Raw genomic sequence first — 20,152 nt, forward strand, 5'->3', positions numbered from 1 at the left:
ATACCTGAGCTCCTATGGAGTACCAAGACATGAAAATCATAGATGAAAGATGTAAAGGGTGTTCAAAAGATACGATAATCAAGGACTGAAACCTTTATCTACTAGGAAAAATAATAATGATTTACCAATCCATTATCCACTGCTGAATGAAGACTTCCATGCTATGCCAGCCACAGGGGTTTTTGACCATACATCAATACGCCAGTCAATGTGGATGAGATATCTCGGCACTGATTTTATCCATAGCCAGAAATCGAACTTGGTATGTGAGATTAAAATGTTATACATATGTTTCTAACTAGCGACACCAAAACAAATCTCACAACAGCAATGCATTCTAAAAAAGTACTGTTCATGTACGGAAAATATATAAATAGGTCTATAAAAGTTATTTACAGTAAACGTTTCATTTAAGCGTTTACCTTTTATATGAAAAAAATATGAAACTGTGGTGATGTCAAGAGCCATAAATCTGAATCTACAGTTTTTACTAATCAAGTAATTACATGTTTATTCATAAATAACGCATATGTAGCGGTGCACATTACAATTAAGCTGTTTAATTGTGGCTTTGAGGTTAACCCAGCAGAAAAAAAATGAAAGGATGGCCAAGTCCCAAACATAGAAATGTGGACTTTCTACCATTAGCTGAGCCAGCAAAAGAGATAACCACCACCCAAGAACTGTTTGATCACTGAGCCACTACGAACTGACTTAAACACAAGAACTTAGGTTATTGCTGTCGTCCGCAATGAAACATCCGAAATTAAGTAGATATTAAAAAAATTAAGGAATTACCATTACACAGACTTCAATCCACCATCATTAAGGACTAAAGGAGATGTTATTTTTTTTTATTCTTCCTGAATTGTGCACCATGCATTACACGCGCCATGCAGTCAACCAACCACATGGGACGTTGGATATGGAACCCAGGAGGGACGGAAGAGAGATACTTTTTTGACAGCTACTTATGCGCATTAAACATCCCCCAACAATCCACTGCAAAACAATACTCTGCATTGGCCATATTAAGAAACACATCCCAATCTACTTCTTATCAAGTAATCGCTTTAGAGAATGAAAAAAAATCCATTCCTGATGAATATTAGGAATGCATTTATTATGCAAAGACGTACGTGCTATTTGTTCGTGCACAACTACATGCACCAAAAACAAGTGAAGCACAGTTTTACGCAGAAAAAGCATATAACCAGCTAAACACAAAGGCTTCCTTGCAAACACGAATACAATGGTTCCCCTTGTTAGACTAGTTAGGACAATGTGGCGAGTACTATTGGCAAGTGTCTATTGTGGCAGTAATACCACCACCCACCCACCGGTGGTCTCCCATCGCAACAGGTACTCAGTTTAGGCTGAGTCAACCTAGGGGAAGGCTGCACCAGACAAACCGCGACATATGCACAGAGCATTAAGACGAGGCCGCAGAGCAGTGCGCCAGCCAAAGCAACAGCCCACTCCACCACACTTTCGAATTTACCATACAATGGTTTCAACTCCTCTGAAGAGACACTGCCAAAACCACAGGTCTGTAAAAAGTAAAGGCAACCGTCTGCCCAGTGGCTTTGATGTGATTCACTGAACACTGTTTGTTCCCCAACACCATTAGCAGAGTGATAAGGTCCATGGGTGGCCACATAAATCAATGTTGCCATCTGGTATGTGGCTGTCTCTTCAGTTAAGCTGCCCCTTCCACATGGTGCAAATAGGGTGAAATAAAAAAAAGATGTATATACATACACATACAAAGGAGGAGGGTGGGTGACTTGAGGTACTGGGCCAATAGGACTATGGCATAGGATCTTGGATGACCACTTGAGGTTAAACCAATCTTGCAAGTGTGTAAACTGTGATACTTTCACCATGGCCATCAATTACCATACAAAAAACCATCAAGGAAAATGTTTGGTGTTGCACTTGAATTGGCTTCGTCGTGCTCCGTGGGTTTTTATTTTATTGGCAGAGACACAGGATAAGCAGCTGGGTAGAACGAGGTTACTTCCTGGTCCATCACCTTTTCCAAGAATAAAAGACGTGGGAAAAATACGTTGTTACTTTAAACCCTTGGAACACCATAGTGGAGGCAAACAACACAGTTGAAGTTTTAGGTCAACCGTAACATGGACAAAAGGCATGAATATTCTTAATGTTTCATTCGTGAGACAAATGAAGTCATGTTAACATTACAACCTTTACAAAACACAGGTGTCAAAACATATTTAGCAAGAGACCAAGCCATGCTCCTTTTATGAGAGCTTCACTAAAAGCCACGATGCTACCACCAACAGGCTTCACCCCATGACCCCGCCAACAGCGAGATAACCCCGAGGCTCGCAGCTCACTCATTGCAAATATACATCCATGCACTCGGATGGTCAGTGTCTCCCTGCTGCTCAAAAGAGCATTGCGTGTGTTGAAATTCTTTCGCACTGTGCATAGCTAATCATGGCTAATGAGAGGTGCAGGTAAGGATGTATGTATGTTGAACTTCTTTCGCACCATACGTAACCAACCGTGCTAATCGGAGGACAACAAACTAAAGACAAACAAAGCATTGGGTGGTGCTCATCTCCATTAGCAGCCTTGGTGGAAATGCCATATTCCTAAGACAGGGGCAGTTTATCCTAAGTGCAACTCCTGTTGACTTTTCGATTTAAAGCTTTCGTGACTGCAGGGATTCATATTCTTGGTTCTTTATTATTTCCCTCCTCTTGACCTATACTCTTTGGTTCTTTCAGTAAAGTCACGTAGGTATAAAATAAAATAAATCACGACGTTTCGGGCGCAATACAAGTGTCCGTCATCAGGTGGGAAAACATGCAAAATTCAAATATACAAGCGACGGGGTGGGGCTGGAACCCACGACCACATACCTCCTGTATACCAGGTGAGGTATTAATAGCTTGCCACCGTGGCCAGTGGTCAGGAAGCCATTTATGTACTGCCATCTTCTAGCCACATCACAGCCTCGTAAACTGGGAGTTTCGCAGCACACGTGAAATGTGTTTTTTTATCCAGAAACCTTGCTTCCACAGTGCTGGCTTATGGGAGCACGCCACGAATAATAAAATCTTATTGTAATAATTCCACTGACGTCCAGCATGCACATTTCACGATGCGTTTTGTTTAGTCATGCAATCCGTATGGTATACACACACACAAAGGTGCATGCTGGCGTACGTGGTTACAGTAACATAGCATTGCTGGACTAATTGGTCTTCCGCAGGCAGTCATGCGTTGGAAATATTTTAATTCTCTGCATCTGTGTCGTGGAACTCTTGCGTCAATCAAGCCACATGTGTTAAATTGGACAAGCAATAGCACAGGAACACAAACTGCCTTCCCTTGGGAGCAGACTTTGCATTACAGTGGGATGAAGAATACATCAGTCACTAAATTGGCACCCTTTACGTAAAGGTTCACAATCTCTTTTGCAAGGGTGGCCCAAGTAAACTCTGGTTTACTGGTAGCAATCAAGTCCCAGGTAAATTCATATGGTGCAACAATGACTTGACACCAAGAGACGATAGCATGCCTGCTCTCTATCATTCTATTTACAGTGGATGGCAGGCATTGTTCTTTTTTAGTTTTGCAAAAATTACTAAATTATAGGAAATAATTCATAAGAATTTACAAGCTGTTGAGTTCCCTGCTTTTTAAAGACTAGCACATTTATTATTTTCTTTTGTATGGTAAGGAGACATTTGCAACATTATGTGTGTATATCGGGGTTATAAAGCCATTAACAGCCTCCGTGAAGACAGGATGAATGACTGAAGAAATGGAAACATGAAGTATGTTGAAGTTCAAAACCTTAGCTTTAGGAGGGCACTTTTCAAGCCACGTTATGACCACAACAGAGATGCATTTGGCATGATGAATACATATAAGCCACTTTAAATCTCTGCATCTCATTTAAAAATAAATGTAACATCAGCTCCCAACATTCTACGGGCCTATCCATTTTTACTCAATGGAAAAATAAAAAGTCGCAATGCTTACATGCCAACTTGAGTTATTTCAGTGTTTTCTAAAAACCCGTTTGAAGCTGTAATGACCATATAGCATTTGCAGATGTCGTTATTTTATTATATTGCAACTGGATACCTGTGATTAAATCCAGAAACATCAAGAGCCAAGTCCCCTGTGACTTCAATAAATTAAAACGTTTTCCCCGATCCAAAAAAATAGCCGCAAAATGGTCTCCTCATCTCATCAAAGCCAATCCACTGATCTTAAAAACATGGCCTCTGTTCCCACAGCGAAATATATGTTGGTGAGAGTTGGTATAATGATAATCTATAATAACTAGCTCCAGACTTTAAGATGTATCACGAACAAAGCCTGTATATGTGGAGCCAACTTGTAATGCAAATTTTAAGATGTGATGACATTTCATTAAGATTTTAATGTGGTGTTATTAAAGTTTCAGTTCCATCGTATTATATTTGGGATGTTAACAAAAAGGCTCAGTCACCAAAGAGTAAGTTTCTTTTCTATTTAACCCCCTAAAACATGAGCATTGTTCTTCACAATGGCAGCTCAGAAAAATGGGCTTTTGTCATGTAATGTAGTGTTTCACATATAGAAATGAAAGCAAAGGAACAAATATATTTTAGGAAGCTTTTTATTATGAAAGTCTCCTTTTTGTTTTATTGATAAAAAAAAACAAAATTTAAATGGCATTACTTGAATCCCAATGTTGAATCTTCATCATTTATTTCACTGCACTGACATCTGAAAGGTGATGCCTAGCCAGTGTGTTTTTCATCTCGTGCGGATTACTTTACAATGCTGCACATGTAGAATATCAATTTAGGTTACAATTATTGTGCACATATACGCAGGCGTGAACACGCATGTATGTGCAGGAAACGGACGGTGTATAATATCCTGCTTTCAATCTTCTGAACCCTGTCAAAAAAGTACCATCCTTCAGACAGTTTACTCTCGAGCATTTTCTTTCTAAAGTGACAGCATCTTTCTAAAGTGACAGCATGCATCTTTCAACAACATCCGGGGCTCTTTCCAGTGAGGGTCATGCAAGCCAGAAAATGACTTCGCTTTCCTGTGTCAGGGTGGCTTATGCATGCGTGCTCTCCAACTCATCCGCATCCTGCCAACTGCAGTGTGGTTTGGAAGCGTTACGGTGTTTGTTTTGGCTTTTAAGTGGACCTTAATACGATCACTTCCTGGAATATCGGGATGCATTTCTTAATAAAAAAAATCATTTGGCCAAAGTGCATTTTAGCATAAAATTAACCAACCGGCAAAAAAGATGGGAAGAAATATAATACCTTAATATGAATATGAAATCTAGCATTTAGAAAAAATGTGTGTAATTAAATGATATTTTCATATTTTCTATGAGGAAAATACCAAATATTGCAATTTTCTTTTTAAAAACTTATTTTTTCACTTAACCTGCGAATGGTCCCTAAAGCACTAATTTGAACCAATATCCTCAGACTAGTCATGGTACATGTGTATATACTGTATACTGTATATTTAATTTGTGCTCTGAAAATCCATGAAACTATTTCAATAACAGAAAAGTAGCTGGTACTTTCTTTACAAGAATATTCTAAAAGTGTACATTTCAGGTGAATATTATTAAGCTTCACCACAGCTCAAATTAATGTCGTGCCATGTGCAACTGTAGAGAAAAATGTGCATCTTACTCCCACAGTTGGCACCAGCGGGACAGTGGGAAAGAGAGATGTCTCAAACTCCCACTTCGTGTGTTCGACATCACTCGAGTCTCTTCACACGGCACACAACCAAAGACGCGGGATCTATTTCCATCTCATGGCGTCTCCTGATTGGTTCAAAAACAGTATTCCAGATTAAAAGTGCTTTCTTTATTTCCGTTATAAAATATTCATTTTCTTCACTACCCTCGTGCAAAATACTGGCATATGACTGACGAGCTTTACTACCCGGCTTCGCCCGAGACTTGAATTCTTTCCTGCCTACGCGGAGGGTTGGGGGGGGGGATGCGTGACGTCAGTAGGCACACTCCGTGACGCTGCCGCATGCGGGTGACATCACAGACGTGACATCACCACTCACTTGCCGTGCAAAATATATCCATTATTGTGCCCCCCCCCCCCCAATATATTCAAAAGTCTATTTTTATACTTTTTTCATTGTGTACAGTCTGGAAGCTACCCACATGCCAAATTTCAAGTTTGTTGCATGTCGGGAAGTATGCTAAACATTTAGAACAGACACACGTATTCACAAATTTCCCTTTTATATATTACCAAAACATTTCCGGAGTTGGACATTACTCCAACCCGCACTGATCAGCGTGAAGTATGGCCAACGAACCCCCATGACAGACACGGCCTAGTGACACCTTCAACTGGCAGTGGAGTTACAAAGGGCTTTAAATTATTATCAATATTTATGTGTATTCCAGTATCCTTAGTATCAAACTTATGTATTCAACTCACCTCTAAAAACAGTGAACTTGTGCCAATACAGTAGATGCTTACAATAGAAAAGTGAGACTTAAAAATGAGCCTGACATTGGGTGGATGTGTTATGGTGCTCTATAAAATGTTGACTTCTCACCTTACAATTGGCTACATTCGACCTCGGTAAACCACGGTCTTATATTGATTGTGCTTTGATTATGATATTGTCCTATCTTAACCATACAAATGAAACCGTGATGGGTAACTTTGCATTGCCTAGGTAATGGAATTGTAACCTCATTTTTCAAAATACTTGCTATTGAAGCGGCTAACATTTTCAACTCTTCCCCTAAAAAAAAAACATCTGGCCAAAATTACAGACATTCTTATTTTTTACAATGACATGGGTAATCTCTGCAAATTAACAAATCAGCTTACATGACAATAATCAGAAGCTTCAAAGCAGCCAGTAGTGCAATCATAACAGTGCATTATCATAACTAATGTCTTATTTAGACCTTTATTTATATAAGTACGCTGCAAATGAAGTTTTCTGCCAGGAGCCTGCATAGTTTTTTTTGTATCTTGGGATTGTATAAAACTGACTAAAGTCCAATACAGTGGGCTTTGTGGGGTATGTAGTGTGCCAGCCTGCTGCATCGTTACATCAATGTCTTTGGCAGGCCTCTGTGTGTCCTGTGGAAAGGCACGTTACCGGATTTATTTTTTGACCATTTGCATCCTGACTTCTGTGGCCTTGAGCCCACCTCGTAAAAAAAAGCTTCAATTGGCAAACTGAATTTGCTTTCAAAGAATGGAGCCTCCTGACAGCCGTGCAATAAGAAATGTCCCTGAAATGGCAGTCAGGAAAATATCCGCAAGTAAGAAAAACAGTGGCGGACAGCCGACCATGTCTGACTGTGGCAGCTGGCAGCTGCAACCAATTGTAATTAGAAACAGGCGTGCATCTGCCGATAATCCTAGAGCAGAATTGTGATCAAGGTGATCCACAACCAAACTCTACAAAGAATTGCTCTGTAAGCATTTCACAGCAGGAAAAAAAGCTTCCAAAAGTCACAGTCAGACTATTTTTATAGGGCTGTTTTGCCTGATTAAAAGTTTAGCATTGCTACAAGTGCATACAATTAAATCAAGAGCAGCTTTCCAGCCTTACGAGAAATACATCCCAGGTTTGAATGCAAGTTATGATGTAAACCAAATGAATCCACATACGTTGTTAATCCACGCAATTTTTATTCTATTTTATGTTAGTTTATTGGCAAATATCTTACCAAAACATGCTCTAGATCAGTAGACTGATATACTAAAACGTATTGTTACGTGGAGATACAGAATATAAGTTAATTTGTTATTATATCAAATTTCACATTAGCGAATAATGAGTTTTTAATGTGAAGTAAAACATGCAGTTGATGAAGAAGAAATGTCAATGAATCGATTTAATTACAGAAATGCAGCATTAGCAGGCACATGAGGCTTTGGGAATAATGTTCAAAGTCAGTTAACTCTGTGCAATCAACCCAGCCGTTGTCACTGTAAGTCTCCGATGAGTTATTGTGGTTCCGATAAGGCCACACTTATCAAAAGGCACTTCGTACAGCAGCACTGTACAAGTTAGAATTTTCAGCGATCTGGTACTTCAAATCATGCTGCTGACAATTCTTTATTTTGAGAGGCTGAAAAGCTATTGAATTAAACTGCAGGACTTTCATTCAAGGATAGCACTGAAGAAGGGGCTTGGTGGATCGTGCAAACGTTGTAATTGTCACGACTCTTGGACTCGCACGGTTATGAAGTGTCTCTTTCGAAGGAATGCAGCAAGTCGTTGATGGCTTATTTGTGCAGACTTGTGTCACCCCATTTGTGTGCGTGCGCGTATTTTCCAGACACTGTGGTTTCCTCCTACTCATAAAAATGACGACAATCAGAAATGTGCCACAGGATCCGAAGCAGCAGGAGCCTCTCCTGCAAGCAGAATACTGAAACTCGAAGTTTCCCCTGTCTAAAAGCGCGTTCATCATAATTGTCAGCGGAAACGATGGGTAATTATTTAGTACATATAAACAGGTTAAAAATATCCACAATGTATACAAGAAAACTGCTGTAACTTTCAAAGAGCTGTCAAACATATTTTGTCACTTCGCTATCGAATCATGTTTGTGTTTGTTTGTTCAATGAAGTGATTCAACTCGTAAACAACCGAGCGAATGAAACAACTTAATGGGTAACTTGCTATATAGTTCAATTGTGGGCGCACTGTACGGTCACCACTCTTGTACCGAAGCGATCGTGAAAAGTGCGAGCGTCTGACGCGGAAGCGTGATTCACGCATCCAACTTTGACAGACTCCGGGGGGGGGGGGGTGTGGAGTGGGGGGGTGTGGAGTAGGGGGGTGTGGGGGGGGGGTGGAGTGGGGGGGTGTGGAGTGGGGGGGTGTGGAGTGGGGGGGGGGGTGTGGAGTGGGGGGGGTGTGGAGTGGGGGGGTGTAGAGTGGGGGTGTGGAGTTAGGGGGGTGTGGAGTTAGGGGGGTGTGGAGTGGGGGGGGGGTGTGGAGTGGGGGGTGTGGAGTGGGGGGGTGTGGAGTGGGGGTGTGGAGTTGGGGGGTGTTGAGTGGGGGGGTGTGGAGTGGGGGGGGGGTGTGGAGTGGGGGGGGGTGTGGAATTGGGGGGTGTGGAGTGGGGGTGTGGAGTTGGGGGGTGTGGAGTTGGGGTGTGGAGTTGGGGTGTGGAGTTGGGGGGGTGTGGAGTTGGGGTGTGGAGTGGGGGGGTGTGGAGTGGGGGGGGGGGGTGTGGAGTGGGGTGTGGAGTGGGGGTGTGTGGAGTGGGGGGTGTGTGGAGTGGGGGGTGTGTGGAGTGGGGGGTGTGTAGAGTGGGGGGTGTGGAGTGGGGGGGGGGGTGTGTGGAGTGGGGGGGTGTGGAGTGGGGGGTGTGGAGTGGGGGGGATGTGGAGTTGGGGGGGATGTGGAGTTGGGGGGGGTGTGGAGTGGGGGGGGTGTGGGGGGGTCGCGGATTTATATGCGCCGGCAGGCAGTGAGTAAGCACGAGCGAGTGCGACTAATATATTCCCAACTTTAATGAGCTCCGCTGCTCTCCGTATGGCCGGCAATGGAGGCCCCCGTCACTGATCGCCCACCGTCAGTCAGTTCATGACGCATGCCAAAGGCTGAATCAGTTTACGATAATTTAGACCACGAATGCGTGCGCCAAACAAACGCCTTTTTGGGGGGTTTTAAATACACACCAACTCTGGGTTACTTGATGATTAAGTAATATCAAAATAAAAATATTTATTTATACTCGAGGAATCCGATGAGCTGTAAAGCTCTTTTTCACACATGTCCAGTCGGGGCGGATAAGAACGTTACAACAACAAACAATGTAAAAACATCACAGTCGTGCAAAGTATAAGGTAAACAAATCACCCAAACACATACAAAAACAACACTAAATCATCCCCATACTAGCAGACATAGCCCATTGAAGTATTAACGTATTTTTCAGAAGCGACCTGGCCACAAATGAAAGCTCAACAAAAAGTGGCCCATCATTTGGACATTAATGGCACCAAAAATGATCAACATACTCTCAATGCACGTTTCTAAATGTGGAGGGAAAAACCGGAGGACCCGGAGTTAAAATTGTTTCCATGGCCTTGCTCTATTTACGGCGGGGTGGGGGGACGGGAAGAGTTATATGTCAAAAAGGTTATTTAACTAAGGAAATAATATTGCTCACTGACGGATACCGCGAGGGGCTAGAGCTTGTCAACAAAATGCCCAGGAACACCTGGCACGAGCGAGCGTGCTCTGAGAAAGCGTGGGGCTTTTGCTCGCTTCCCGTGACTCATAAAAAAAAACTATACAGCCATGTCAGCATATTCACTTATATCAACGTAATGCATGGAAATTTCCTCGGAATTGAAGAGAGTTCCGAGTACATTTTAAATGAGAAGCCGCTTACAGAAAATTGCTTTTTGGGGGGGGGGGGGGGGGAAGAAAATATTAAAGGTTAGTTTAAAAAAAACATCATGAAAAAGTTTGTTCTCCTCCAAGAACATTACACATTATGGAGATATGACCGCCTTTAGGAGCTGTCTGGCGTCTGCTGTATACGTTGTGTGCCCTGCGGTGGCTGCCTCTAGCAGACGTCCACTATACGTAGTGGCCGAATGTCACGTTCAAAACTCATCAGCCAAGACGGCCCAGACGGCCCAGACTTTGGAATTCGGGTTATGGATATGCAACGTATGACGTGGATACGTACAGACACGTTTACATCTAGGATGTGACCTATTGCATTAAATAGTAAGGACGTCTAACAATTCTTCACCCTCACCCTCCGAGCAATTCGATTAATGAGATATGCTTTCTTGTGTCACTTTTACATTTTCATTAGTATGGTATTCTTACGTTTAAGTTTGTTCACAGGTTTGTTCACTCCTCTGAGCCTAAATGGCACATCCGTGCGCAATTTGCATGCAAGTTAAAAACATAGTAAAGCTATGCTCAAACAGACGATTTGACGCATGCATGGTGGACTTAAAAAAGTAATATTAGTTGATAAATTGAGGCAAGATGAGCTCTGCTACATCGCCAACAGATCGGGTTAACAAAGATCATTGTTCAGACTTTTTTTTTTAATAAATGACAGACAGGTTTATTACTTTATCTCCATATACTGTATAATATAAAGCCGATTTAAATATGCCAACATAGCTGGGCGCTAAAATATCCTCAAGTTTGAAACAAAAATTATAACTGACGAAACAGTGAAATACAAAGAACCTGATTGTACCATTGGAACCTCCTTTGCCAGTAGCAAAATATGATAATTGTTTTTTTACCCTTTTATCTGGCAACAAAACTGACACCTTTTTTTACAAGGAGTCATGTTTGCATTGGCCACAATACCTGCGGTCAGAATGCAAACAAAAAAACATAACTCTGATAATGTATGCACTGTCCTTGAAATTGATTGGTCCACACCCGAGACAGCTTTCCTTTGAGCCCAGTCTCACATGGTGTTGGACCAGATGACGCCAAAAGGCGCACGTGCGCCAAAAAGGGTAAAAAAAAACAATTATCAACCTGATTGTAATTATATTTTATGATTGTGTGTTTAATGCATTTTTTGCTTTAGTTAGTTGTAAACATAATGAATTATAACATGTTTGTTGAAATCCTTGCAGTAAATGAACACCGTCATTCACGTTTTCTTCTAAACGATTATAATCAAGTCCTTGGATTGCTTTCAGTAATCGAGAAATAAACCACACTATGTTCTAAATGTAATAGCTCTGGGGTAAATATGATTACTGTTAAGCATAACATATTTACCTTAGCTGACATTTCTCAAATTTATTAACTTTGAGGTATAAGCCAGTCCATCTCACAGCATTAAGAAAATTGGATTAGAACTTGATAAATAAAACCCCACGCTAGATGTAAGAATGAATTAAACATACCTTGCCTAAAAAATATTCTATTCTTGGTTCTTTCGGTAAAGTCAGTAGAAGGGAAACAATACAAATAATAAAAATATAAAACAATAAAATTCTCACGACGTTTCGACTGCAACACAAGCAATCATCATCAGGTGTGAACACCACAACAAGAAAATTGGACGTTAAAAAAACGCCACTTTTTTCAAATTTTCTTGTTGTGGTTTTCACACCTGATGATTGCTTGTGTTGCAGTCGAAACGTCGTGAGAATTTTATTGTTTTATATTTTTATTATTTTATTGTTTCCCTTCTACGTGACTTTACCGAAAGAACCAAGAATATGAATCCCTGCAGTAACGAAAGCTTTAAATCAAAATTAAAAAATGCCCTCTCGGCAGAAAATCATGTGGATAAGTGGGGATACTAAAATTAATAAATAATACTACCAATTGACCTAATCTCAAGACTTTGAAAACAAATCAACCGCTAGAATATTAAATCGCCATGATGATCTCTCTAATCGCAAAAGTGTTAATACTCTCACTCTGCCTTAGCCATATCCACTCATTGAACCGCCACAGTTATTATTGTTATTATTCCCCTAATTGAATAAAAAAACCACCAACAGATCTCACTTGCAGAAACTGATATTTAAAAGCTCACTATAAATCTGATCCTTTTTAATATGGCCCAGCGGCTTCGCTTCGAGCGTGGGCACACCTCCCGTGCCAGCGCCTAACCGCACACAGAAGCGACGTGCCCCCCACCACCACCACCACCACCGTTGTTGCTGCTGCTGTAGTCGTGGGAGGGGGAGGGCAAGGCGGACCCGGCGTGCGCCGTCTGCCGCTATTGACTTTGGCGCGCCGAGAAAGGGCCGCTATTGTTCCAAGGCACGAACGCGAGCCCTCGCCGACGAGCGGTGTAACTTCACGGGACGGAAATTAAAATCGGCTACCAGGCCTAACCTGTTTTCCTCCGACGCCATGCCAATCCTAGCCACCAACCTCGCTCCTTCCCCCCCAAACCCCTACCGTCTCCACGCAATCCGCGCCACTCCCAATCCCCACCACTTTCTCGCTCACTCTCGAGCCTTTGCAATTCCACCGCACGCACTTCATTGCTGCTGCCCCTGTGACCCCAATGCGTGCACGCGAGCACACACTCCGCGCGTGCATACACCGCGGAGTGCGGAGACACGTAATGTGCATTAATACACACGCACACCATACCTACACATTTGAAAAAAAACCATATACCGCACACGTCAGACACAATATGCATGTGCACCACCGTACATTGCCATGATAAAGCCACTGCGAGATGAATGCTTTCCCAATCCATCATCAACGCTCATAGTACTGCAGTATAATGATGCACCGATCACCTGCACATCAGCTGATCTCATTCATTGTTCCACTGTTGTTATTCTCGACGACCAGACATCATCCCGTCTAGGGATGTGATCTTTCAAAGCCCACTTATTTTTGATTAAAAATCACTGTCTCAACTCTGTGTATGTTCTATAATCCACGTGTTGTTCTTACAGTCTCTGTGTAATTCTAAGCTTGCATCTCCCCGTAGTTGTCTGCACACTTTTCAGTTTTATTTGACAATGTCCACATCTCTGGTTCACATGCCATGGCAGGAAATAAACATTGATGAAAAATGTTCTACTTTAGGCACTTGCTTTTTAGTATTAAGTTCAGTTTTACAAAAAGCACTCCAACCTACCCTCGCCCAGCTCTATATCATCATCATCGCATTGACACTGAATGAAACACAAATATGCAAAGATCCCTGCTTTATAGCCATATCGACTGATGGTGAAAGCATTGTTCGCGAGTACCCACCAAGGCCAGAACAACACACGAGGGCATGGCCTTACCATCCCCATGTTCGGCCGCCTGCCTCCCCAATGCAGACATTTACACACCGCACCAGATACTCAATTAAGCCCCGCGGTCACCTTATAGTTGACCAGCGATAAATTCTGATACCACTCGCTACTGATGTTATAGCTGCGGCTGAGAATCAAACTTAGATGGCTGGGTCTTTAGCAGTGCGTGCAACCTCCATTCCCTATTAAACGACACACGCAAAATCCCTTTCTGATTCCCCCAGCTGTCCCTTACTTTCACCTTCGCACATTCCCTCCCTCATTGTTATGGCTAACCATTTTGCTCTTTTTTTTACATGGCACTACCTAATTGGCATTGCGGCATTCAGGCTGAGGCCCGGAAATGGAAAATTAACAGAGACTCGTGTTTTCATTAGGGAAAGGTCTGCAGTTAGGCTAGTGTCATTAACACACAAGGAAAGCATTGCACTTTTTAAAGTTCTCCCTCCGGCTTTGAAAACAACAATTACTCCTCACGATGGGATGGTTAACCATGCACGTGCTATGAAAAATGACTGCTGTTTAATATAACGACATCGCTTCAAAATTGCTTGGTTAGAAATACATGAAAAATTGCACATCGTTCACTGCGTGCGCACAGAGAAAATGAAATGCATGTTACCCCCTAATGCTAAGGCAAGTAAATAGGCAACACAACAGGTTTTTGATTTAAAGCTTTCGTGACTGCAGGGATTCATATTCTTGGTTCTTTCGGTAAAGTCACAACGTAGAAGGGAAACAATAAAATAATAAAAATATAAAACAATACAATTCTCACGACGTTTCGACTTCAACACTAGCAAACATCATCAGGTGTGAAAACCACAACAATATGATGATTGCTTGTGTTGCAGTCGAAACGTCGTGAGAATGTTATTGTTTTATATATTTTTTTTATTTTATTGTTTCCCTTCTACGTGACTTTACCGAAAGAACCAAGAATACAACATGTTTTGATAGTCACACACAATTCCTAAGTCCATTACGATGCTAAATTCTCAATTTCTGAATTTCACGCACATATGTACAAGATGCATACAATTTCATACGACCATTACACATGTACCATTCATCACGAGGGTAATGAATACAAACAACCATGATTTATTCATGGGCTTTGCCGATAAGCACAGCTGACATGCAATGTCTCATTTACTGTGTAGTCCAGGTGATAAGAATAGGGGACATTACACGACTCTTTCAACATTGCAAGCAATCACAACAGTATTTGATACTCACCTCACTCGAGCATCTTTAATATGTAAAAAATTATATGGTAAATGTTAGTGAGAAATGTGAATAAGTAACAAGACAATGAGGTGATGCAAATTGTCAGTGTACTTCTTTCAATTCTGGAAATGAATACAATGAAAACTCATATACCCATTGGAATAATATGAAGAAAAAAACGACCCGTATAATATTTATGGTCAGTTCACTGAAATATTGCAATTTTGTTACTGTTTTGTCTAATATAAAAAATAACTATTACAGTAGAACGTCAGATGTACACAAGATTAAGAATACATTGCAGTATTAGAAAAGGTCAGATTTGTGAATATCTATAGAATATTTCAGTTAGACCATGCACAAACGCGGCACTGGGCAAGGGCGGTTAATTGGTCATATAGGTGCCGCTTTGTTCAGAGCGCTGTACTCGCAAACGGAAGGTTGTGGAGTCTGAATCGCGGTCAAAGGTTGACTCGCCACCCTCCCATTACCCTCCCAGGGTCGATTAAATGAATCTAACTCTGTGGAAAGTCCAAAGTGCTTGTCCTAAGGAGAGCCTTAGCTTTCTAAACAGGAATGTAGCTCAGGGCCATCAACAGAAATGATCGTCAACCTCACACACATTTCAGTAGGGAGACACGAACTTCATCTGATATTTTCAAATAATTGTAACCATCTATCATGGGGGCATATGTAGACATACACACACAGAACACATAACGATGCACACACATGCAGCTGTAAAAACGCGTTAAAACATGAACAAGACAAATATAACAACACTGATAGAAATCGGCACAAGGGAGAAAAGACAATAACCCAGATCAAACTTAAAATGTGACAAAGGAGTGTATGTTTGAAGGGGCTGTGTGACTTTCACCGCACAAAGCATGGCACAAAACGCCTCACCTCTGACTTGGTCGACCTGTTGTCCTCCTCAAACTCCGAGTCATTGGGGTCCTCAACGGTGGGTGGTGGTGGTGGCGGCGGCGGCGGCGGCGGCGGCGGTGGTGGAGGTGCCGCCTTCTTCTTCTCGGGAGCAACGGCCTCCGCGTCGCCTCCCTTCGTCCTGCCGGCCGGTTTCCCCGATGCCTTGGCCTGCCGCCTCTCCACGGCCGTGGGAGACGCAGCCGCCGTCTGGGTCTTGGCTGACGAATCCGAAGTGCTCTTCTTCCTCTTCTTGGCCACAAGCTCCTCTTGCTCCACCACGGCCGAGCGCTTGGCCAAGCCAGATCTCGACTCGGACTGGTAGCCACCACTGCCGCCAATGGCGACGCTTCCAGCAGAAGCTGAGGCAGCGCTGCTGCTGCCGCCGCTGCCACTACTTGCGGCAGCACTGGACTTGTGTTCGCTGTGCAGAGGCTTGGGTTCCTTAAAGGCCATCGTCGGCGTGCCGCTGGCACCGCCGCCACCACGGGCGTCTTCCTTGGAGGGGCGTCCCACAACCTCTTTGGGCCTCTTGGGTGGCTCCTTGACAAATTTGCCTGGATCCCAGTGAGGCTCTTTGACGGAGCCCTTGTGCTCTTTCGAGTCCTTGGTTGGTTTTTCTCTGTGGTCCTTGGAATATTTGTGAGGCTTTTGCAAGCCTGTGCTGCTGCTGCAGCCACCCTTTGTAGGCTCCTGGAGATGGATGAATATTAACACAACTTTACACACTGCTAAAAAAATGCAATACAAAGTACGCAGTCACCTGATGTGCATAATTGCTACAGATTCCCAGCTCTATTGACAGTTTTGGGTCAATGTGATAGCTTGAACAGAGTTTGTAGAAAATGTAAATTCAGTATCGATATGTGCTGTTCCTACAATCCTGTGTCAACTGAGCTATTGGCATCCTTACAAGGAGCTTCACAGTTTTATATTCGGAACTAATTATAACATAAACACGTGTCATTGTGGAACTAGTGGAAATTTCATCGTAAATCTTACCCCTATTGTATACAACTATGGACTGTTCAGTTATGCAGACAACTGTGTGGGGTAATTAAAAGCCAAATATTACCAACTCTGGCATGTGTATCTGAGTATCAGGCACCCGCACCACCAAGTGAATTCATCCCCTCTCACTTTAAGAAATACTTAGTCAGAGGTTATGCATTTGAATGCCCCCTTGGATATATATTTGTTTTAAGGTCAGCAGAAAAAAGCTACCTAACCTGCCCCCACCCTCCCCCCCCCCCTCCGTGAATGTATGACCTGCACAAGGCACTGCCGGTCTGTGACGAGGAAAAGGAAACTGGGCGGATGAGCTCAATATAGTTTTCATAACCTTCCAGCCACCCGAACAGCCTCCCTTTTTTAAGGGAAGAGGTTAAGTATTTCCCAGCAGTTCATCATGCCTCTCTCTCTCTGACAGGGATTGCCCTGGCCGTAATTACCCATGCCTGTTCGCCGACGCAATTTCCTGCATGTTATCCCCCCCCCCCACGCACAATACAAATACATTGTTTGTGTGTATGAATATATGTACTTGTACACAGTATTTAAATTAGTTATGTACAGCGCTTTACTTTAATAAGGTGAGAGCCCAGAGATTCATTATCTCTGGCAAGACAGACGGTGTAATTGTATTTCTGTAGAAATCGTTTTTTTGGCTAATTTTATCTGCAGGCAATATTCAAATGTGTAATTTAGATTTTGAAACACTGATTATATGTTTATCTATGTAATGCTTAAGTTGTAAGAAAAATAGACTTTATTGTGTGCATTTGGCATTTCATCAGTGTGGTCTTCTTGAAGAATTATCTAGTCGAAGGTTAAGAGTTCAGGGGTCAACTGAGCCCATCATCCTCCAGAGTCAATGAAATGAGCATTGATTTGTTCAGGTTCGATTAAATGGGTATCACTTCATGAAAAGTCAACTGGTTGCCCTATGAAGAAACTATGCTGCTAAAAAACCGAGATGTGCACTCCCATGAAGCTTGTTCGATCATGGAGAAACTTACATCAAATATGGATAAGACACAATTAACAGAAGTAATACATTTATGTAAGGAATTAATACATATACTGTACAAAATAAGAAGCATTAATTTCTAGGAAAGCATCAGTTAAAATGTGACTATTTGTTCAGGAGTGCCAAGTTTGGGATGTTAGGCCAATTCCATGTTCAGTATTTTTACTCGTAAGAGGAACCTGGATTTGCTGAAAAAAAATCACACGGGAAAAAACACAATTCCTCAATAAAGTATTCAGACATTGATTACAGGACAACATATTTTAGATACCTTTCATTTTACAAAGGCTCAACTCTAAATTGAGTTTTCTGATTAAGCATAAATATACTTTCCAAAAGGTAGGCACGCAAAAATGTGTTTGAGCAATTGCACAATTCAAGCATTGTGAAGCATAATTTTAATTGATAGTTACAACCACAATTCATCTATTTACAATAATCCTACCGCAACAGGAGAGAAATGAAGCAAGTTGTTCCTCCATCTGTCTGCTTGTGGCCACAATGACCTCTTAAACCATTTATCCAATCCCTGATGAAATTTTCTGGGATGGTCTGCGACCCCAATGTTTCATACAGAATTGATTTTCAGTTTATAAGGTCAAAAAATCAAAGTCGCAGCATTTAGAAGACCTGCCATTCTTGTACATCTGTCTATGCTTACAACAACACTGGAGTTATTTGACCAATTTCAATGACATTTTCAAGGATGGTCCACAATCACAGAACTTTGACTAGAATTGCTTTTCATGTAACCAAGAAGGTCAAAAGGTAAATGTCACAACACTGAAACCAACAACTGTCATGAATAGAAGTGTTTACCCATGGGAGTGTTATGTTTTCAAAAGGTATTTCACCTTCTTCAAAACGCTGTAATACACTCATGCTGAATAACAAAATTTCCCAATTAGCGTGCTGTAACTACAAATATAGCTGAGGGTCTATTTGCACTTGTGCATAACTATGAAATTTTACATTCAATAATTTCTACATAAATCTTTACTTAAAGCTTTCGTGACTGCAGGAATTAATATTATTTGGGTCTTTCGGTAAAGTCACGTAGATATGTTCAAAGAAAATAACAAAAAAATAACAAAAAACTACGACGTTTCGATCGCAACACAAGCGTTCGTCATCAGGAAAAAAAAAGAGCTTCCTGATGACAAACGCTTGTGTTGCGATCAAAACGTCGTAGTTTTTTGTTATTTTCTTTGAACCTATCTACGTGACTTTACCGGAAGACCCACAGAACATAATTTCTACATACTTAATAAATGACAAACTGTACTTGAGGAAAATATGCTTGTTTAAAGTGCCACAAAAATTAAGCGAATACTGGTCATTCTAAACCAAAGCAATATTCCGGCAATTAAGGCATTCATTTGATATAACATTAAAATACAATGGCCCAGCACACAAAAGGTCTATGCGCGACCCCTTTTGCTGAAGGAGGTCACCTCGGCTAGACTGTGGGGTCAGACATGGGGTCAGCAGACAGCTGAGTGGCCCCCGGGTGTTGATACAATCCAAGAGGTTTAAATAGGGGAGGCCCGACAAACACTGGAGGGTCAGGGGCCAGATTCCATCCTTCACAGACACGATGGGGCTTAAGTAACTTCACATCAGGAAACATTACTCTCAGCAAGGCGCGCGCCCGCACACACACGCACAAACACACAAAGACAAAGATACCACGTTTTGCCTTAAATGCTATTAGTGAGCAGCTATTAGGACGTGCAAGGAACAGGAGGGGGTGGTGTGGTTAACACGGCTAACCACCTTTGTCTTCGCAGTGCTAGTTTTTAATACAGTGATATAATAAAGCATCTCAAGAGTTCATGTAAAATGTGATGTTTATGGAAACCTTCTGCCACACTTATGTTTAAATAAAATATTTAAATTGGTGTGTTTGCAGCACATTCGTCCAAATATAATAATATAAACTGGGTTAAAGGATAAATGTGTTTTAATCATAAAAGGAACATTACATCATTGTATTAACACCAAACTAATATTTAAGTGGCCACCGTTATTTTAATAACACATATAGGTCACATGATTTCACAGCACATCTACATTCACTCTTATACATGAACAAAGGCAAAGATCCCCCGTATAGCCTAAACAGACTGTTGAGGCAAGTGCTGTTAGCGAGCACCTATTA

At 41.8% G+C, this 20,152-nt stretch overlaps 1 protein-coding gene across 2 annotated transcripts in view; it reads right to left on the minus strand.

The window, feature by feature from the left end:
* Positions 1 to 20,152, minus strand: part of LOC116957544 (protein AF-9-like) — an 87,382-nt gene that overhangs the window by 22,106 nt on the left and 45,124 nt on the right. For both annotated transcript variants that reach the window (XM_032979871.2, XM_032979812.2), the window contains exon 6: positions 15,945 to 16,655. In XM_032979871.2, the coding sequence (XP_032835762.1) occupies positions 15,945 to 16,655 (711 nt within the window). The remainder of the gene's footprint in view (positions 1 to 15,944; positions 16,656 to 20,152) is intronic.

Source organism: Petromyzon marinus, chromosome 1 (assembly GCF_048934315.1).
Source record: "Petromyzon marinus isolate PM22_M1 ecotype Great Lakes invasive population chromosome 1, UKy_Petmar_22M1.pri1.0, whole genome shotgun sequence".
In the NCBI taxonomy this organism is placed as follows: domain Eukaryota; kingdom Metazoa; phylum Chordata; class Hyperoartia; order Petromyzontiformes; family Petromyzontidae; genus Petromyzon; species Petromyzon marinus.